The sequence below is a fragment of the Ranitomeya variabilis genome, chromosome 7 (assembly GCF_051348905.1).
Source record: "Ranitomeya variabilis isolate aRanVar5 chromosome 7, aRanVar5.hap1, whole genome shotgun sequence".
NCBI lineage: Eukaryota > Metazoa > Chordata > Amphibia > Anura > Dendrobatidae > Ranitomeya > Ranitomeya variabilis.
The window spans coordinates 209811981-209832489 of NC_135238.1; the positions used below are offsets into that span (position 1 = coordinate 209811981).

The following is a 20509-nucleotide window of genomic DNA, read 5'->3' on the forward strand; positions in this document are numbered from 1 at the left end:
TGCCTTAGACAGTAACTATACTTATAAGTTAAAAAAAATTATAATTTATCTGAGAGAAAAATGCTTCTTTCCCCACTTATTAGTCCCATCTTAATTCCCAGCGCTGATAATTCAGTCTCAAAAGCTTCTTAATCTATCTACGAATCTGTCTGCAGTGAGGGATCAAATTACACATGCTGCTTTTAAGTCTATGGAGGAGAAGATGGTTTGTGGTCAGAGAGGGGAGAAGGTGGTGAGAGAAGAAGGCCGTCCATGCCCAGAGAAATTGCTGAAACTTCTAGTGGAGATATAAAAAGTGCTAAAAATGCAGAATACAAGAAATAGCCAGAAATAGTGTGTTTTTGCCATATACAGACATGTCAGCTTATTCGTGAATTTTTTGTTAGAAAACATTAAAGCGTTAAAGGTTAATCAAAAAAAGAAAAAAGGCAATATAAGTCAAATTGGGAAGAAAGAACAGAAAAATACAGAGGAAGTAATCAACACTTTTCATTAATGATTTCTACTGTCTCAGGTAGTGCAGCTCATCCATGATGGCACATCAATGCGAGCTGTGGCAACAAGGGTAGCTGTGTCTGTCATCAGTGTCCAGAGCATGGATCAGATACCAGGAGACATGGAGGGGGCCGTAGGAGGGCAACAACCCAGCAGCAGGACCACTACCTCCTCCTTGATGCAAGGAGGAACAGGAGGAGCACTGCCAGTGAAGCGATGACCGGGGGGCCACCACAGTGCAGGAAGACTACTGTACACAAGACGAGGTGCAAACAACAAAGGATAGATTTATTGGGAAACAGGAAATGGAAAGGACAAGGAAGGTGCAAACAGGGGTTTACAATAACAAAAGATAATGCACATGAGTAAATTTGTCTGTAAATAGCACAGTGCTTAACCCCTTCCCGACATTTGACGTACTATCCCGTCGAGGTGGGGTGGGCCCCCATGACCGCCGACGGGATAGTACGTCATACGCGATCGGCCGCGCTCACGGGGGGAGCGCGGCCGATCGCGGCCGGGTGTCGGCTGCATATCGCAGCTGACATCCGGCACTATGTGCCAGGAGCGGTCACGGACCGCCCCCGGCACATTAACCCCCGGCACACCGCGATCAAACATGATCGCGGTGTACCGGCGGTACAGGGAAGCATCGCGCAGGGAGGGGGCTCCCTGCGGGCTTCCCTGAGACGATCGGTACAAGGTGATGTACTCACCTCGTACCGAACGTCTTCTCCCTGCAGGCCCCGGATCCAAAATGGCCGAGGGGCTGTATCCGGGTCCTGCAGGGAGCACTTCCGGGTCGGAGCAGGCTGCAGATGAAAGCTGCAGCCTGCTCCGATGAAAGGATGATCGCGGATCTCATAGAGTGCTGTGCACACTATCAGATCTGCGATCTGTGATGTCCCCCCCTGGGACAAAGTAAAAAAGTAAAAAAAAAAATTTCCACATGTGTAAAAAAAAAAAAAAAAATTCCTAAATAAATAATAATAATAAAAAAAAAAATATTATTCCCATAAATACATTTCTTTATCTAAAAAAAACAAACAAAAACAATAAAAGTACACATATTTAGTATCGCCGCGTCCGTAACGACCCAACCTATAAAACTGGCCCACTAGTTAACCCCTTCAGTAAACACCGTAAGAAAAAAAAAAAAAAAACGAGGCAAAAAACAACGCTTTATTACCATACCGCCGAACAAAAAGTGGAATAACACGCGATCAAAAAGACGGATATAAATAACCATGTTACCGCTGAAAACGTCATCTTGTCCCGCAAAAAACGAGCCGCCATACAGCATCATCAGCAAAAAAATAAAAAAGTTATAGTCCTCAGAATAAAGCGATGCCAAAATAATTATTTTTTCTATAAAATAGTTTTTATCGTATAAAAGCGTCAAAACATAAAAAAATGATATAAATGAGATATCGCTGTAATCGTACTGACCCGACGAATAAAACTGTTTTATCAATTTTACCAAACGCAGAACGGTATAAACGCCTCTCCCAAAAGAATTCATGAATAGCTGGTTTTTGGTTATTCTGCCTCACAAAAATCGGAATAAAAAGTGATAAAAAATGGTCACGTGTCCGAAAATGTTACCAATAAAAACGTCAACTCGTCCCGCAAAAAAAAAAAAACCTCACATGACTCTGTGGACCAAAATGTGGAAAAATTATAGGTCTCAAAATGTGGAGACGCAAAAACTTTTTTGCTATAAAAAGCGTCTTTTAGTCTGGTTTCACACTTGCGTTTTTATCTGCATGCGTTTTTTAAAAAAACCACGTGTGAAAAAATGCATGTAAACGCGGTAAAACGCATGCGTTTTTATAGAAAAACACAAGAAAACAAGAAAAAAACAAAAAACCCTAACCCTACCCCTACCCTGAAATACGTGGCACTGAAATACGTGGCACTGAAATATACGTTTATATACGTATATACGTATATAAGTGCCACGATATTTCAGTGGCCACGTATTTCAGTGGCCACGTATTTAAGTGCCACGTATTTAAGTGCCACGTATTTAAGTGCCACGTATTTCAGTGCCACTTATTTACGTGCCACGTATTTACGTGCCACGTATTTTTCAGTGCCTGAAATACGTGGCACTGAAATATCGTGGCACTGAAATATCGTGGCACTGAAGTATTTACGTGCCACGTATTTTTCAGTGCCTGAAATACGTGGCACTGAAATACGTGGCACTGAAATATCGTGGCACTGAAATATCGTGGCATTGAAATATCGTGGCACTGAAATACGTGGCACTGAAATACGTGGCACTTAAATACGTGGCACTTAAATACGTGGCTCTTAAATACGTGGCACTTATATACGTGGCACTTATATACGTGGCACTTATGACTGTCAGAAAATGTTCAGTAAACGGTTAGGGGTGAGGTTAGGGGTAGGGTTTCAGGTAGAATTGGGGAGTTTCCACTGTCCAGGCACATCAGGGGCTCTCCAAACGCGACATGGCGTCCAATCTCAATTCCAGCCAATTCTGCGTTGAAAAAGTAAAACAGTGCTCCTTCCCTTCCGAGCTCTCCCGTGCGTCCAAAAAGGGGTTTACCCCAACATATGGGGTATCAGCGTACTAGGGACAAATTGAACAACAACTTCTGGGGTCCAAGTTCTCTTGTTATCCTTGGGAAAATAAAAATTTGGGGGGCTAAAAATCATTTTTGTGGGAAAAAAAATATGTTTTATTTTCACGGCTCTGCGTTGTAAACTGTAGTGAAACACTTGGGGGTTCAAAGTTCTCACAACACATCTAGATAAGTTCCTTGGGAGGTCTAGTTTCCAATATGGGGTCACTTGTGGGGGGTTTGTACTATTTGGGTACATCAGGGGCTCTGCAAATGCAACGTGACGCCTGCAGACCAATCCATTTAAGTCTGCATTCCAAATGGCGCTCCTTCCCTTCCGAGCTCTGTCATGCGCCCAAACAGTGGTTCCCCCCCACATAGGGGGTATCAGCGTACTCAGGACAAATTGGACAACAACTTTTAGGGTCCAATTTATCCTGATACCCTTGTGAAAATACAAAACTGGGGGCTAAATTTCATTTTTGTGAAAAAAAAAAAAAATTATTTTCACGGCTCTGCGTTATAAACTGTAGTGAAACACTTGGTGGTTCAAAGTTCTCACAACACATCTAGATAAGTTCCTTGGGGGGTCTAGTTTCCAATATGGGGTCACTTGTGGGGGGTTTGTACTGTTTGGGTACATCAGGGGCTCTGCAAATGCAACGTGACGCCTGCAGACCAATCCATTTAAGTCTGCATTCCAAATGGCGCTCCTTCCCTTCCGAGCTCTGTCATGCGCCCAAACAGTGGTCCCCCCCCACAAATGGGGTATCAGCGTACTCCAGACAAATTGGACAACAACTTTTGAGGTCCAATTTATCCTGATACCCTTGTAAAAATACAAAACTGGGGGCTAAAAAATCATTTTTGTGAAAAAAAAAATAATTTTTATTTTCACGGCTCTGCGTTATAAACTGTAGTGAAACACTTGGGGGTTCAAAGCTCTCAAAACACATCTAGATAAGTTCCTTAGGGGGTCTACTTTCCAAAATGGTGTCACTTGTGGGGGGGTTTAATGTTTAGGCACATCAGGGGCTCTCCAAACGCAACATGGCATCCCATCTTAATTCCAGTCAATTTTGCATTGAAAAGTAAAATAGCGCTTCTTCCCTTCTGAGCTCTGCTATGCGCCCAAACAATGGTTTACACCCACATATGGGGTATCGTCGTACTCAGGACAAATTGCACAACAACTTTTGTGGTCTAATTTCTTCTCTTACCCTTGGGGAAATAAAAAAATGGGGGTTAAAAGATCATTTTTGTGAAAAAATATGATTTTTTATTTTTACGGCTCTGCATTATAAACTTCTGTGAAGCACTTGTTGGGTCAAAGTGCTCAACACACATCTAGATAAGTTCCTTAAGGGGTCTACTTTCCAAAATGGTGTCACTCGTGGGGGGTTTCAATGTTTAGGCACATTAGGGGCTCTCCAAACGCAACATGGCGTCCCATCTCAATTCCAGTCAATTTTGCATTGAAAAGTCAAATGGCGCTCCTTCCCTTCCGAGCTCTGCCCTGCGCCCAAACAATGGTTTACACCCACATATGGGGTATCAGCGTACTCAGGACAAATTGCACAACAATTTTTGGGGTCCAATTTCTTCTCTTACCCTTGGGAAAATAAAAAATTGGGGGTGAAAAGATCATTTTTGTGAAAAAATATGATTTTTTATTTTTACGGCTCTGCATTATAAACTTCTGTGAAGCACTTGGTGGGTCAAAGTGCTCACCACACATCTAGATAAGTTCCTTAGGGGGTCTACTTTCCAAAATGGTGTCACTTGTTAGGGGTTTCAATGTTTAGGCACATCAAGGGCTCTCTAAATGCAACATGGCGTCCCATCTCAATTCCAGTCAATTTTGCATTGAAAAGTCAAATGGCGCTCCTTCCCTTCCGAGCTCTGCCCTGCGCCCAAACAATGGTTTACACCCACATATGGGGTATCAGCGTACTCAGGACAAATTGCACAACAATTTTTGGGGTCCAATTTCTTCTCTCACCCTTGGGAAAATTAAAAAATTGGGGGTGAAAAGATCATTTTTGTGAAAAAATATGATTTTTTATTTTTACGGCTCTGCATTATAAACTTCTGTAAAGCACTTGTTGGGTCAAAGTGCTCACCACACATCTAGATAAGTTCCTTAGGGGGTCTACTTTCCAAAATGGTGTCACTTGTTAGGGGTTTCAATGTTTAGGCACATCAGGGGCTCTCCAAATGCAACATGGCGTCCCATCTCAATTCCAGTCAATTTTGCATTGAAAAGTCAAATGGCGCTCCTTTGCTTCCAAGCTCTGCCATGCGCCCAAACTGTGGTTTACCCCCACATATGGGGTATCAGCGTACTCAGGACAAATTGTACAACAACTTTTGGGGTCTATTTTCTCCTGTTACCCTTGGTAAAATAAAACAAATTGGAGCTGAAATAAATTTTGTGTGAAAAAAAGTTAAATGTTCATTTTTATTTAAACATTCCAAAAATTCCTGTGAAACACCTGAAGGGTTAATAAACTTCTTGAAAGTGGTTTTGAGTACCTTGAGGGGTGCAGTTTTTAGAATGGTGTCACACTTGGGTATTTTCTATCATATAGACCCCTCAAAATGACTTCAAATGAGATGTGGTCCCTAAAAAAAAATGGTGTTGTAAAAATGAGAAATTGCTGGTCAACTTTTAACCCTTATAACTCCCTAACAAAAAAAAATTTTGGTTCCAAAATTGTGCTGATGTAAAGTAGACATGTGGGAAATGTTATTTATTAAGTATTTTGTGTGACATATGTCTGTGATTTAAGGGCATAAAAATTCAAAGTTGGAAAATTGCGAAATTTTCAAAATTTTCGCCAAATATTCGTTTTTTTCACAAATAAACGCAAGCTATAACGAAGAAATTTTACCACTAACATGAAGTACAATATGTCACGAGAAAACAATGTCAGAATCGCCAAGATCCGTTGAAGCGTTCCAGAGTTATAACCTCATAAAGGGACAGTGGTCAGAATTGTAAAAATTGGCCCGGTCATTAACGTGCAAACCACCCTTGGGGGTGAAGGGGTTAAGCAATTGCAAACTCAGAATCTATCTCACAAGCAACTTTACACAATAAAACATATATCGTTGCTACTCTGCATATAATCTCCCTGGCCTTTACTACGCAGGCCACACGGCTACCGTGCTCTAACTACTGAAGCCTGTACTGGGCCCTAACTGGTGCACCCGACAGGAACAGACTCACAGTGATGTTGGGGACACAGGTCCAGTCCCAGGGGGCCCCCGAAGTCCTAAACGGTGGTGCACACGGTTTCCTGTCGGCTCTGGAAGCGTGGTCTTTTCTTTGCTCCTGGAAACCGTAAGTCCCCTTTTCAGTATCTTCGTGGCTCCACAAACCAGCGCAGAACAGCCACCCTTCGCTGTAACCGGGAAAGTCTATTTAACAATCGCAGTTCGTCTCAAGCTGTGTAGTCTTTCTTGCAGCCAACGATTCCTCCTTGCAGGCAGAACAGCTCACAGTTTTTCTCAGTTCCCTCTCAAAAACTTCTTCTTCCTCTCTCTGCTCAGCTCCACCCACTCTACACAGCTTCGACCAGTTCGTAGCAAAAACAAGAGTAGGGGAGAACAGTAGAACATACCATCACATCAGACAAGGGGATGCAGCCTCTTAAAGTGACAGCGTGTTTCTTATTATCCATAACAGCACCACCCTCTTACATGCCTCCCTTCTTAATGATGGTCGTCCTCGGCCATCACAGCTTTAGGGTAAAAGTGTAATGGAGGAGGCAACAAAGGTATACAAACAGACAGAGCACACTGTTCTACATATCGGACTGGTGGAACCCCTGCATTAGACCTCTGGGATCTCCAAAGCTCTTGGCTGTCAGGCAAGGCTTGACTATCTTCCAGAGTAACACTTGTTGCAGGGGACATTGTGCGCTCTTGTCTGGTCTCATCCTCACATGGCGGTACTGGTACATCCATGAGATTACCGCCTCGGGGCGGCTGAGGACCCCCTACCGTGTCAGGGACGGTCCACCACTCATCATCGATTTGGACATCAGGCATGACAGATTCAGGAAGTGGAGTGGCACCTCCAGGCAACAATGGCACAGAACAGACCTCAGACCGGCAAGGCTGCAGCATATTTCTGTGAAGTACTCTAGGAGTGGATGACCCATCTTCAATCTGTACCTTGTAGACAGGGCCGTTAGCATACACTCGCTCGATAACCTTGTATGGCTGTACTTCCCATCTCTCATTTAGTTTTCCCTTAGGGCGTCTCTCTCTGACCAATACCCGGTCTCCAGGTTGAAGCGGTAACTCTTGAGTCGGTTTGCGGGCCGTATGTTCTTTTCCTTGCAGTTGCTGACCCGCCAACCGCCGTATCGTTTGCAAACGTTGTTGATGCTCTTTCACCCATGAGGTGACATTTCGCTCCATCAGCTCCTCTGGCTGTTCCAGATTCAGCCCAATGATCTCTCGTCCAGCTCTTCCAAACAACAGTAGATAGGGGGTATAACCCGTGGTGGAGTGGACCCGATTGTTGTAGGTCCAGACCAATTCTGGCAGATAGTCTGGCTAACACACCTTCTTATCCTCCTCCAATGTTCTCAGCATCTGAAGCAAGGTTCTGTTAAAGCGTTCGCAAGCTCCATTGCCTTGAGGATGATAAGGGGTGGTCCGGGCCTGCTCGATGCCATACATGCTATACAATTCTTCCATCACCTTGCCTTGGAAACACGCGCCTTGGTCGGAGTGGATGCGCTTTGGGCACCCATACACCCGGATGAAGTCTTGGCAGATGGCTCGCGCCGCCGATTCCGCAGTCTGGTCTCTAGTCGGAGTTACTACTGCGAACTTAGAAAAATGATCGGTTATCACCAAACAATATTGCAGCCCCCGGGCCGAGTGTCCCACGAGGAGATAGTCGATCATCAAGACTTCCAATGGCTCCTTAGTTTGTATGGTCTGGATGGGTGCCCTCTGTTCAGTACTCTTAATGAGGTCACATACTCGACACTGCCGGCAAACCTCTTCCACCACAAGCTCCAACCGAGGACAATAGACATGCCGCTGCAACCATTGGTAGGTCTTTGTGGAGCCAAAGTGCGCTCCGAATTCATGGGCTTCTTTCGCTATTTCTTGAGCCATTCTTCCTGGGATGACCACTTCCCACCTTACTTCCATATCTTTTGGCTGTTGCTTCTTACGATATAGTACTGACTCTCGCACTTCCAGTCTATCCCACTGGTGCAACACACTCCTCGTTTCAGAGTCCAGATTATCTCTCTCTTGTTTGCCAGGCTCCCGCTTTTGCGTTACCCACCATTTCATCTGTCGCAGCCCTTCGTCTTCATCCTGAACATGTCCCCATTCTTCATTGGTTCTTCCCAGGGACCGAGGTAATGCGCCGGCTTCCCTTCTTGACTGGGCCACAACCATCGGGGGCTTGAACTTATTAAAGTCTGGGGTTTCCTCCTCTTCGAGTTGTTCATCAAGATCCCCCATTGGAGTCTCCACAGGCACTCTGGACAGCCCAACCGCATTTGCGTTTTCGGTAGCAGAGCGATAGCAGATAGTAAAGTCGAACTTGGCCAGGCGAGCCATCCACCGTTGTTCTAAGGCCCCCAGTTTAGCATTCTCAAGGTGGGCCAGGGGATTATTGTCTGTCCGAACTTGAATTTTTGTACCTGTCAGGAAGCCTGCAAACTTTTCTGTCATGGCCCACACCAGAGCCAGGAGCTCTAACCGGAAGGAGCTGTAATTGTGAGGGTTTCTTTCGCTGTCTCGCAGGGACCTGCTAGCATACCCGATGACTCTCTCATGTCCATCCTGTATCTGAGAAAGTACTGCACCGAGTCCATGTAGGCTACCATCGATGTACAACAGGAACGGTTGATCGAAGTCTGCGTAGGCCAAAATCGGGGCCGAAGTAAGGGCATTCTTTATAGCCTGGAAGGCCTCGTGTTGTCCCTGTGCCCAGGGGATGCGCTGGGTCTTCGGCACTCCAGCGGTCTCCCTCAGCAACTCATTGAGGGGACCGGCCACCTTCGCGAAGTCTTTAACAAACCGACGGTAGTACCCCGCGAGTCCCAGGAAGGCCTGGAGTACTCTCACGGTTTGAGGGACTGGCCACTTCTGGATAGCAGCCACTTTTTCTGGCGAGGGTAGAACTCCATCTTGTGACACAATGTGACCTAGGTACTCGATCTCCCTCTTGAAGAGGTGGCATTTTTTTGGCTTCAACTTCAGGTTATGAGCAGGCAATCTTCCGACTACCTGTCCAAGCCGGGCAAGGTGGTCTTCGAAAGAGGATGAAAACACAATTATGTCATCCAGATAGATCAGGGTAGCCTTGAAATTTAAATCTCCCAAACACTTTTCCATCAGCCGTTGAAAGGTGCCTGGAGCATTGGAGAGCCCGAAGGGCATCCGGTTAAACTCGAACAGTCCCATAGGGAGGATGAAGGCAGTTTTCTCTCTGTCTTTCTCTGCCACGGCTACTTGCCAATATCCGCTTGCTAGGTCCAGCGTGGAGAAGTACTTGGCTTTCCCCAACGCTGTCAAGGATTCTTCGATGCGGGGCAACGGATACGAGTCTCGAACAGTGCAGGCATTGAGTTTTCTGTAATCTACACAGAACCGAATGGTCCAGTCCTTTTTCTTGACGAGCACCACTGGGGCTGCCCAAGGGCTCTGACTACTCTGCACCACTCCTGAATCCAGCATCTGCCTCAGCAATGTTTTCATCTCTTGGTACATTTTGGGCGGGATCTGCCAGTATCGTTCTCGAATTGGACGAGCTTCCCCAGTCGGGATCTCATGCGTGATGGCTTCAGTACAGCCGAAATCTTCGGCATGACGGGCGAATGCGGCCTGATTCTTCCACAGCATAGTTTCTATCGCTTGCACACGCTCAGGGCCCATAGCCTTCACATCCACTTCCATTTGCTCAAGGATGACTCGTCCATTCCACTCCGGGGATGGTGTCTCTTCGTCTTCTGCAGCAACTGCTAGGGTCCACCCCACGCCTTCTTTCGGTGATAAAGACATCTCCTTCTGACTCACCACTTCACCCTTATGCAGGTACACCAGGGCCAGATCTGTCCCTCGTGGCAAGGCGACCTCCACGGGGCTCACATTCAAAGCTCTTATGGAGACATGTCCTCGCTAGACCACAGCTATCGTACGAGCTATCATGACTTCTTGATCCACTCCTCCGCCTACCACAGGCTGAACAACCACTTCCAACCCATCAAGGTTGCGGTGAGTCCCCACTGGAAGGTACACTATAGTTTCTTGCTCGGGAGGTAGGATTACAGGTTCTTTCCCAGGAGCCCGGATGACCCCTACCGTCTGATAAGATGGCACACTCTTCTGCGTACCACAGACGCGGATCAGTCGTTGAAGGGCTTCTTGAGTAGGCTTATGTGGGGTAGCCTTCTTCCAATATCCAGGTCCCTGTTTGGTAAACATAATCTGATTGAGTTCACATAGGATATTTATTCCCAGTACTACAGGCACATCTTTCTTGACAGGCTCAGGGACTAGTAGGATCCCTTTTCTTCCAACTGCTTGTCCACAAATTCGAATATTCATCCACACGACCCCAGTGACCGGAATCGGTTGTTGGTTGGCAGCAAACAAGCGAATCAATGTCTCTTTTTCTGGCTTGGCCAGGTTCTGGAAATGCTGCTTGAAGTACGCTTCTGACATCGTTGTCACTTGGGACCCGGTATCTACCAGGCAATCCATCAGAACTCCTTCAAATTCAGCACGTAGGATGGGGCTCCCAGCAATCAAGTGTTCGTTATGATATGGAGCGGCCTCTCTTCTCGCCTCCCCCGCAGAGTGTCGCACTACCGCGGGGGTTGGTAGTTTAACGGCGGTCTCCACTGGCCTTGGGTATAGTTCCGACATTCTCTGGCAAGGTACCCCCGTCCTCCACACTCCCAGCATTGAATGCCTCCCCCTCGCCGAGGAGTACTTCGAGCCTGTCCTCGTGCCGCCGATGCCTGACGGGAGGGGGCTTGTTCCCACTGATCCCTTGTCGATCGGGCCGAAGGATGATTGCATGAGTATGGTGGGTCAGTCTCTTGTAGTTCCCCCACTCTCCGCTCCATCTGGGTCAGTTTCTCTTGCACGTTAACAAGGGACCGCTGCAAGTCTTGCACTACCTGGACCAGCACTTCTTGATGGTTTGAGTCCCCTCTGGAATTGGTGCCCTGGACACGCATCACTCCAGACGCATAGCTTTCTTCTTTACTTCGGGCCACTGTTTCCGCCAGGACTTGACGAAACGTAAGGGCTGGATCTGCCCGGACCCGTTCTGACAGTGCTTGCCTCAAGGATGTGCTGTGTAGTCCCAAAATGAATTGCTCCCGGAGTATCCGGTCTTTAGAGCCCATGCTGCCAAATCCATCTGCCTCCTTTCTCTGCACCTCTTCGAACACTTCTTGCAGTGCTGTTGCATACTGAGAAATTCCTTCTTCTTCCCGCTGCAGCCTAGAGAAAAATTTGGTGCGAAGATGCCCCGCGCTAGCAGTCTCGCCGTAGATCTCTTCCAGGAACTTCACTAGCTCCTTCGGGGTACTGCGGGTGAGTTCTGGTTGTAGGCAGACGTTTCTGCGGGCTTCCCAATCTAGGGCAGTTAAAGCAATGTCCACTTCAAGGTCGGAGTTTATGTTATAAATCTTCAGGGTGCATTGAAGCCGGGACACCCAGTCGGACAGTGGCATATTCTTGCCGTCAAACTTTGGGAGCACACTAAATATGGTGCCCATAGGGAGTGTCCTTGCAGGGGTTCCACCAATGCCCACAGCATCCCCATTAATGTTAGCATTCCCGCCATTGCTGTCTGCTGCCTCCACCTTGATGACAGTACCCTGCTCGCAGCGCCACTTGAAGCGATGACCGGGGGGCCACCACAGTGCAGGAAGACTACTGTACACAAGACGAGGTGCAAACAACAAAGGATAGATTTATTGGGAAACAGGAAATGGAAAGGACAAGGAAGGTGCAAACAGGGATTTACAATAACAAAAGATAATGCACATGAGTAAATTTGTCTGTAAATAGCACAGTGCTTAAGCAATTGCAAACTCAGAATCTATCTCACAAGCAACTTTACACAATAAAACATATATCGTTGCTACTCTGCATATAATCTCCCTGGCCTTTACTACGCAGGCCACACGGCTACCGTGCTCTAACTACTGAAGCCTGTACTGGGCCCTAACTGGTGCACCCGACAGGAACAGACTCACAGTGATGTTGGGGACACAGGTCCAGTCCCAGGGGGCCCTCGAAGTCCTAAATGGTGGTGCGCACGGTTTCCTGTCGGCTCTGGAAAGCGTGGTCTTTTCTTTGCTCCTGGAAACTGTAAGTCCCCTTTTCAGTATCTTCGTGGCTCCACAAACCAGCGCAGAACAGCCACCCTTCGCTGTAACCGGGAAAGTCTATTTAACAATCGCATTTCATCTCAAGCTGTGTAGTCTTTCTTGCAGCCAACGATTCCTCCTTGCAGGCAGAACAGCTCACAGTTTTTCTCAGTTCCCTCTCAAAAACAACTTCTTCCTCTCTCTGCTCAGTTCCACCCACTCTACACAGCTTCAACCAGTTCAAAGCAAAAACAAGAGTAGGGGAGAACAGTAGAACATACCATCACATCAGACAAGGGGATGCAGCCTCTTAAAGTGACAGCGTGTTTCTTATTATCCACAACAGCACCACCCTCTTACACCAGAGCCCTGCAAAATGACCTCCAGCAGACCTCTAGCATTCATCTGTCTGCTCAAACTGTCAGAAACAGACTCCATGAGGGTTGTATAAGGGTCCAACATGCACAAGTGGGTGTTGTGCTTACAGGCCAACACGGTGCAGGGAGATTGGCATTTATCAGAGAACACCAAGATTGGCAGATTCGACATTGGCACCCTGTACTCTTCAAGGATGAGAGTGGATTCACACTGAGCACATGTGACAGACGTAACAGAGCCTGGAGACGCCATGGAGAACGTTCTGCTGCCTGCAATTTCCTCCAGAACAGCCCTCCATGTGCTCACCAGAGGTACCCTGACTGCCATTAAGTACTGGGATGAGATCCTCAGACCCATTGTGAGACCATATGTAAGTGCTCTGGGCCCTGGGATCCTTCTGATGCATGGACAATGCTGGGCCTCGTGTGGCTGAAGTGTGTCAATATTTCCTGCATGATGAAGGCATTGATGCTATGGATCTGCTCCCCAGATCTGAAACCAATCGAGCACATCTGGAACATCATATCTTGTTCCATTCAACAATGCCACGTTGCACCACAGACTGTCCAGGAGTTGGCGGATGCTTTAATCCAGGTGCGGGAGATCCCTCAGGAGACCATCCTCATCAGGACCATGCCCAGGCTTTGTAGGGACGTCATACAGGCACGTGGAGACCACACATGCTACTCAGCATAATTTCCTTGTCTTGAGGCATTTCCATTGAAGTAAGATTAGCCTGTAATTTGATTTCCACTTTGATTATCATTCCAAATCAATTCAAGACTTCAATGCGATAATAATTTTGATTTACATTGATCATTTTTATGTGTTATTATTGTTCTAAACTAATTTCACTATGTAATGAATTAATATTTACAACTGGAATATTGCATTCAGTGATATTTTAGTGTTCCCTTTAAGTTTTTGAGCATTGGCCTCAAGAATATTTTTCAGTACATTATAGCATGTACTATTTAAGATTTTTAATAAACCCGGAATATGTAATTAATGTTTTTTATAGTGAACCCTTAAAGGAAATCTGTCACCAGATTTTTGGTACCTTATCTGAAAGTGCAGCGCCCCAGAGTCCTGGTCGTTGCAGTACTGATGCTCCGCCGCTAAGGGGGGCTATGGTATGTCTGATGGCACTGAAGGAATTCACCTGACCAGGTATCACAGACACCAATACACTTCACAGTCTGGCCTCCAGGGGGAGCTAAGGGTGCTATGTATTAGGCCACTCCTCACAGTCTGGTAAAACTGGGGGTTAGATAGGAAGTTAGTGAGAAGCTGACTGGGTTGGAACCAGGCAACATCCTGTGGCAGAGGGTGTTGCAGGGAAGATTCAGGGGGGTCCCTGTCAGGGATGGGATCCTGACAGAGGCCTAGCGAACAGAAAGAACGTTACGGGACCGCGCCTGCACTTCATTGCGGCGGTACCCCAAGAAAGGACAAGAAGCAAGGTTTATTGTGCTGAGTGAGAAACGAGATCAACGCAACAAGGAGAATCACCAGTAGGAGTCGTGCTGTAAGACGAGGCAACATCCTACTGAGGCGCGTAGCCGGTGGCCGGAACACCGAGGAAGTATTGAGCTCCAGGCCTTACTTCAAACCTACGGCAGGACAGTCAGTTCTAGGCGGGCTGTCTCACCCAAAATCACCTAAGCAGACACAGGGGGCAACATCTGGAGAGGGGCGACTCTAGGGTCCCGGAAGACCTCCGAGCCTACCCGTCATACGGGTGCGTCCTAGCCATATCATCTGGGGGACGAAACAGAACATCATAATCGAGTTGTGAGGAAACTTCAGAAACAGACACAACAGTTGTGAGGACTATCCCGTAAGCACAGCAGGGAAGGACTGCAACACACAAGCGCTAGAAGGTAGGCACAGATTTCCACCTGCAAAGGGAGCTCTGGAGGTGCCATCGGACCGGCTGGACTCACGCAGCCCGGTTAACCGTATTTTGGACTGAGGATCCGGAAGCCTTCAGTAAAGAGGTAAAGAGACTGCAACCTGGTGTCCTTGTTATTTACTGCGACCGGCACCACACCACAACAGCATCACTCTCCATCTTCATAGGACGCCCCTCAGCAGGGTCACGGGCTGGGTCTAGCCACCGTGACAACCCCAGAACTGAGACAGAGAGGCCCGGTACCGGGTACCCCTCGGCCCTGCGGCAGTGGGGGCGCTCCAACTGCAGCATGATGTAGGAGCAGGGACCTTGATTCCAGCAATATGTCACTTACTTTACTGGGTGCTGCAGTTTTGATTAAAAACTGGTTTATCTGCTGAAGATCTAGCAGTTCTCTGAATGCTGAGGCATGTATAAGCCCGCCCACATCACTGATTGGCAGCTTTCTGTGTATACTGCGCTTAGGCAAAAAGCTGCCAATCAGTGGTGGGGGTGTGGTTGGACTACCTGGCAGCAGGCCTAAAAGTTCTCTAGTCATAATCTTATGTTGATAAAACAGAGATTTTATAAAAACTGCACTATTCAGCCCAGTAAGTGACACATTGCTGGAATCAGGGTCTTTGTATATTGCACATATGATGTTCTCAGATTTGGTAGCAAATACCTGGTGCTAAATTACCTTTAAAAGGACCACTCCATTGATCCTATTGGATACTGTTTTATGTAAAATCATGCAGCCTGACAATTAATGTGGGTAAATCTCCTGTGTAATTGTTTTCTGGGTTTAATGTTCTGTGTGTAAAACAGAATGGGTACAAATAAACCACATACATCCAAAAACCACATTATATTACCAGTCTAAAGGATCGAAGAACACTGAAACCTCCTCCTGTTGAAACGCTAAGTTCGAATATACTAAGGCCCACAATAAATCCGTCAAATATATTCCAGCCTTCCTGGAAATAATAGTAAGGATGTAGTGCAATCAGCTTAAGTACCATTTCTGATGTAAAAATCCCTGTAAAAACCTGGAAAAAGAAGAATTTTTTTCAGTTGGGAATAGTTGTGATTTTCTGTATTTGTATAGCTATAACAAGAAACCCAAAACACATCACACGTGTACAACAGTTTTTTCAGCTTTAGGACTTGTTTACACAGGACTCATATTCAACAGATTTATCATGTCTATTTTTGCTGCACATATTCCCCATGGATTTCACTCAATTGTAATGCATATCCAAACCGCGCAATTTAACGTGGTTATTGTTACTACAAATTTGCTACTTTGGCTAAAATATGTCGGATTGCAAAATATAAACCTGCTGCCATGTACAGTAGTCCTCCATAATCATGAGCCTTGTGTAACCTCACCCTCTCCATTGATTGGCAGCTTCCTGCCTATGAACAGTGCACACAGAAAGCTGCCAATCAGTGCTGTGGGTGGGGCTACACAGAGCTCAGCATTTTCAAAACTTCATCAAGCAGCCCAGTAAGTTGTACATCGCTGAAATCAGGGTCTCTGTCTCTACATCATGCTGCTTTCAGACATGTTGCGACAGATTCCCTTTCTGGCTATTATTTATTGCATATTCTACAAGCAAATTTCATGTGTGCGGCAAAAGACTAAGGGAATAATATCCCTTTCTGGCATTGGACTCCTTGGCACTGGAGAATGCAGAACGGTCATACCATATCTCTTAACACTCTTGTATTTGTTGTTTCACTGTATAACTATATAGACTGCACAAAAAATACAAAGAAATATAGAAAAACAGAAAACAAAAGTATTTAAAGAGTTCTGTAACAATACTGTAGCAAAAACGTTCTCCTATTGTACAATGGATATAAAAAGTCTACACACCCCAATTAAAATGCCAGAGTTAAAAAAAATAAATAGAACCATTTCCAAACTTTTCTCATCTTTTTTTTTTTTTTTTTAATCAGATAATTTTTATTAACAACATTCAAATTGACAACTACACACAATTGTGTCAGCAAAGGAGAATAAACATGTTTACAAACATTTTGAAACCATCCCCCAGTTCCCCTCCCTCCTCCATAAAAGCCTTTATAAACAAGAATAGGACAATAGCATACTTTGCTTACATAATAAAACAACATCCCTCTGGAATGAGTTCCTCTCCATCCAAGGTTTCCAAAGTGTTTCAAAAGTTTTCATACTTTTCCTTTTTTCATAAATACCCTTTTCCATATTAATAACCATATCAGATTGTCTATAAAATTCCTGTCGGCGGTACCTCACTAAACCAGTGCCTGGCAATTAGCTTTCGCGCAACATACAATAATCTAGCTATGGCCACTGATGATGATGTGGAACTCAGATCTCTTCCACATATCCCAAAATATATATCACAGGATCATTGCGATTGTACAGCCATATGATTTCCCAATTGCTTCTCTCACCTCCAGCCAATATGAATTCAATCTCGTACATTGCCATAACATGTGTAGAATCCCTGCCAGCTCGGACTGGCACCTAGGACACTCGGAGGTCTGTCTCAGCCCTGCCTTATGTAGCCTATCTGGAGTTCTATATACTCTGTGAAGCACATATATTTGCAAAAGTCTACCCGGCTCACTTAATGATAATTGGGGAATATATTCAATGATAACCTCCCATTTATCCTCCTCTATTCTTCCCAACTCTTCCTCCCATTTCTCATTGCCTTAAAAGGGAATCTATTAAGAAAGGTATATAACAAATCCATATAAATATCCGAGACTACCCCTTTTGTTCCTCCCGTCGCACAGACATAGTCCACCAGAATGTCTCTATAAATTCCCATATCCATCGTTTTACTCTGCGCAAGATAGGCATGTCTCAATTGTCCATATTGAAACCTACAGGTCTCCTGCAACCCGTAACTCTCCTGCAGTGGCTCAAAGGATAACAGTCCTTGTGCGTCCTGAATCTGAGCCACATATTGAATTACCCAATGATGTCCAATTTTTTAATTCCCCCATGTTAATAAATTCAGGTAGTATTTCATTATGCCATATTGGGGAGAGATTTGTTAAAAGTCCCACTTCTCTTGTCTTTTTAATTGCCTCCCATACTTTTTGAACCAGTATCAAAGTAGGATAGGCCGTTCCAAACTTCCCAAATCCCCCTGCCTCCAATCCCTGAACCAATGGGTCCCTTCCCACCAACCAAACCAAAATCCGCTGAACCGAACCCAGTCCATTCACCTCTCTCCAACCTCTCATCTGCTGACCCTGCGCTGCCAAAAAGTAGATCCAGGGATTCGGAAGGGCCAATCCCCCCCCCATCTTTAGGCCGCTGAAGCAATTCCAGCCTAATTCTTGGCTGTTTCTTCCCCCAAACAAGGTCTCGAAATATAGAGTTAATAGTATGATACCACTTTCGGGGCAACCAAACAGGGGAATTATGCAATATATATAATAATTGGGGCATAAGAATCATTTTAATTAAGTTTATCCTTCCCACCACTGAGAGATATAACTTGCACCACGCCCCTATTTTCTTTCTAAACCTGTCCAGCAATGGGGACAGATTCAGATCGACGTAGCTCGAGAGAGGAACACTTGAACACCTAAATATCTGAACTGAGAAACCACTGTCAGCTTACTACCTTCCCCTGATATTGGGATGTCAACGCCCCCTTTATCCACTATCAAGACATTTTACTTCGCCCAATTGATTTCAAGACCCGATATATCAACAAATGTCCTAAGAATATGCATCACACCCTCCAAGGCCTCTCCAGAATTTTCTAAAAAGAGTAACATGTCATCTGCATATAGGGCTATTTTCTCCTCTATCATGCCATAACGGAACCCTATAACCGAAGTCGAGCTCCTAATTGTCTGTGCCAAGGGCTCCACTGCCAATGCAAATTGCAGCGGAGACAGCGGACACCCCTGCCTAGTCCCCCTATATAAACCAAAACTTCCAGACAACTCTCCATTAACTCTCACCCTAGCAGTCGGAGAAGAATACAATAAACTTTTCTTATCTTTAATGTCACCCATAAGTAGTACAATTCAATGCGAAAATAAAATTAAATCTTTTTGGGTCGAAAATGAAAAATAAAGAACTAAAGTAATGTGGTTACATACATTTGCAGTCATTTGGGTATGAGTCTATCAGCATGACACATCTAGAATTGGAAATTTTTGCCCACTCTTCCTTGCAATAGCACTCCAAATCTGTCAGATTGCGTGGTCATCTCCTGTGTACAGAACCCATTTTAGGTAAATCCATAGATTTTCACTTGGATTCAGGTGTGGGCTCCGACTGGGCCATTCCAAAACTCTGATTTTCTGGCGAAGTTATTCTTTTGCTGATTTGGAGGTATGCTTTAGTAGTGCTGAAAGTGGAAATTCCTCTCCATTGTCAGATTTTTAACAGCGGCTTGAAGGTTTTGTTGCAAAATGGACTGATATTGGAACTGTTCATAATCCCTGCATCGTTTCTAAAGCCCCAGTTCCAAGTGACGAAAAACAGCCACAAGTACAATGCTACCTCCACCATGCTTCATTGTCGGTATGGTATTCTTTTGGTGAAGCGCAGCTTTGCACCAAACATACCTTTTGGAATTATGGCCAGAAAGGTCAATCTTGATCTTGTCAAACCAGAATATGTTTCTCCAAATTTCTTTTATCAGACTTGATGTAGATTTTATCAAAACCTAGTTGCATTTGGCTGTTTTTTTTTTTGTTAGAAAAGGCTTGTGTCTTGTCACCCTACCCCACAGGCCAGACATGAAAAATACAGGAGACTGTTGTCACATGCAGTACGCAATCAATACCTGTCAGGAATTTCCTCAGCTCCTTTTATGTTATGGAATCCTATTGGAAACCTTCCAGACAAATTTTCTTCTTGATTTTTCATCAATTTGTGAGGGATGTTCAGTTCTAGGTATTGTCATTGTAATGTAAAATTTAAGAAATTTCTTGATGACCATCTTCACAGTGTTCCATGGTATATCTAATGCCTTAGATGCTTGTAGCCTTCTTCTGATTGAACTTTTAACAATGAGATCCCTTTGCTGTGTTATAAGCTGTTTACGGACCATGGTTTTTCTGTAAAATGCAACTAAGAAAATGTCAGTAAAATCCTACTAGAACAGCTACATTTTATATGGGGATAATCAGAATTCCTGCAAATGTTAACAGCTGTGTACTGACTATTAAGGTATTGAACATGAGGTTAACGGGAACCTCACAGCTGATCCACTGGCAGCTGTCATGCGGGTACTGGGTAGACTACAGCTGATTACCCGGGCCCCTGCGATATCCCTCAGACTAGGGAAAACCCTGTCTGTCCCTCTCCCAGAATTTACACCGATGGTGTGCTTGTCTGGGCCGCCAGGCCTGACCCTGACTCCTGTTTCAGTCCTATGTGAAACCTCCACCCGCCACCCAGTGATAAGACCACACACCAACCCCTACAGAAAGCACAGACAGGGAAAACTAAAAACGCATCACGCCGCAGACACACAGGAAAACACTAAAATGTGCACAGGGCAAAACAAATACAAATATAGGAAGGAGAAATATGACATAGGATAATACACCACCAGATATGATATTTCTTCTCCTAGACCACCACTCCAGACCGAGATCACCAGGCACAAGACACAAGCTATAATCGGCGACGCCCAAAGTCCAGAATGACTATTTAAAGGCCACGGGTGTGACCCAGCCTCCAACCCGATTACCAGCTAGATTAACCCCGGACAACCTGGATAAAGTCTAGCCGGTGCCACAGA

At 45.4% G+C, this 20509-nt stretch overlaps 1 protein-coding gene across 1 annotated transcript in view; it reads right to left on the reverse strand.

Annotated features, from left to right (window-relative positions):
• The window catches only part of LOC143784502 (sodium channel protein type 2 subunit alpha-like), a 227062-nt gene that overhangs the window by 82442 nt on the left and 124111 nt on the right, over positions 1-20509 (reverse strand). Inside the window, exon 15 of the mRNA XM_077272803.1 lies at positions 15608-15781. Within this exon, the coding sequence (XP_077128918.1) occupies positions 15608-15781 (174 nt within the window). The remainder of the gene's footprint in view (positions 1-15607; positions 15782-20509) is intronic.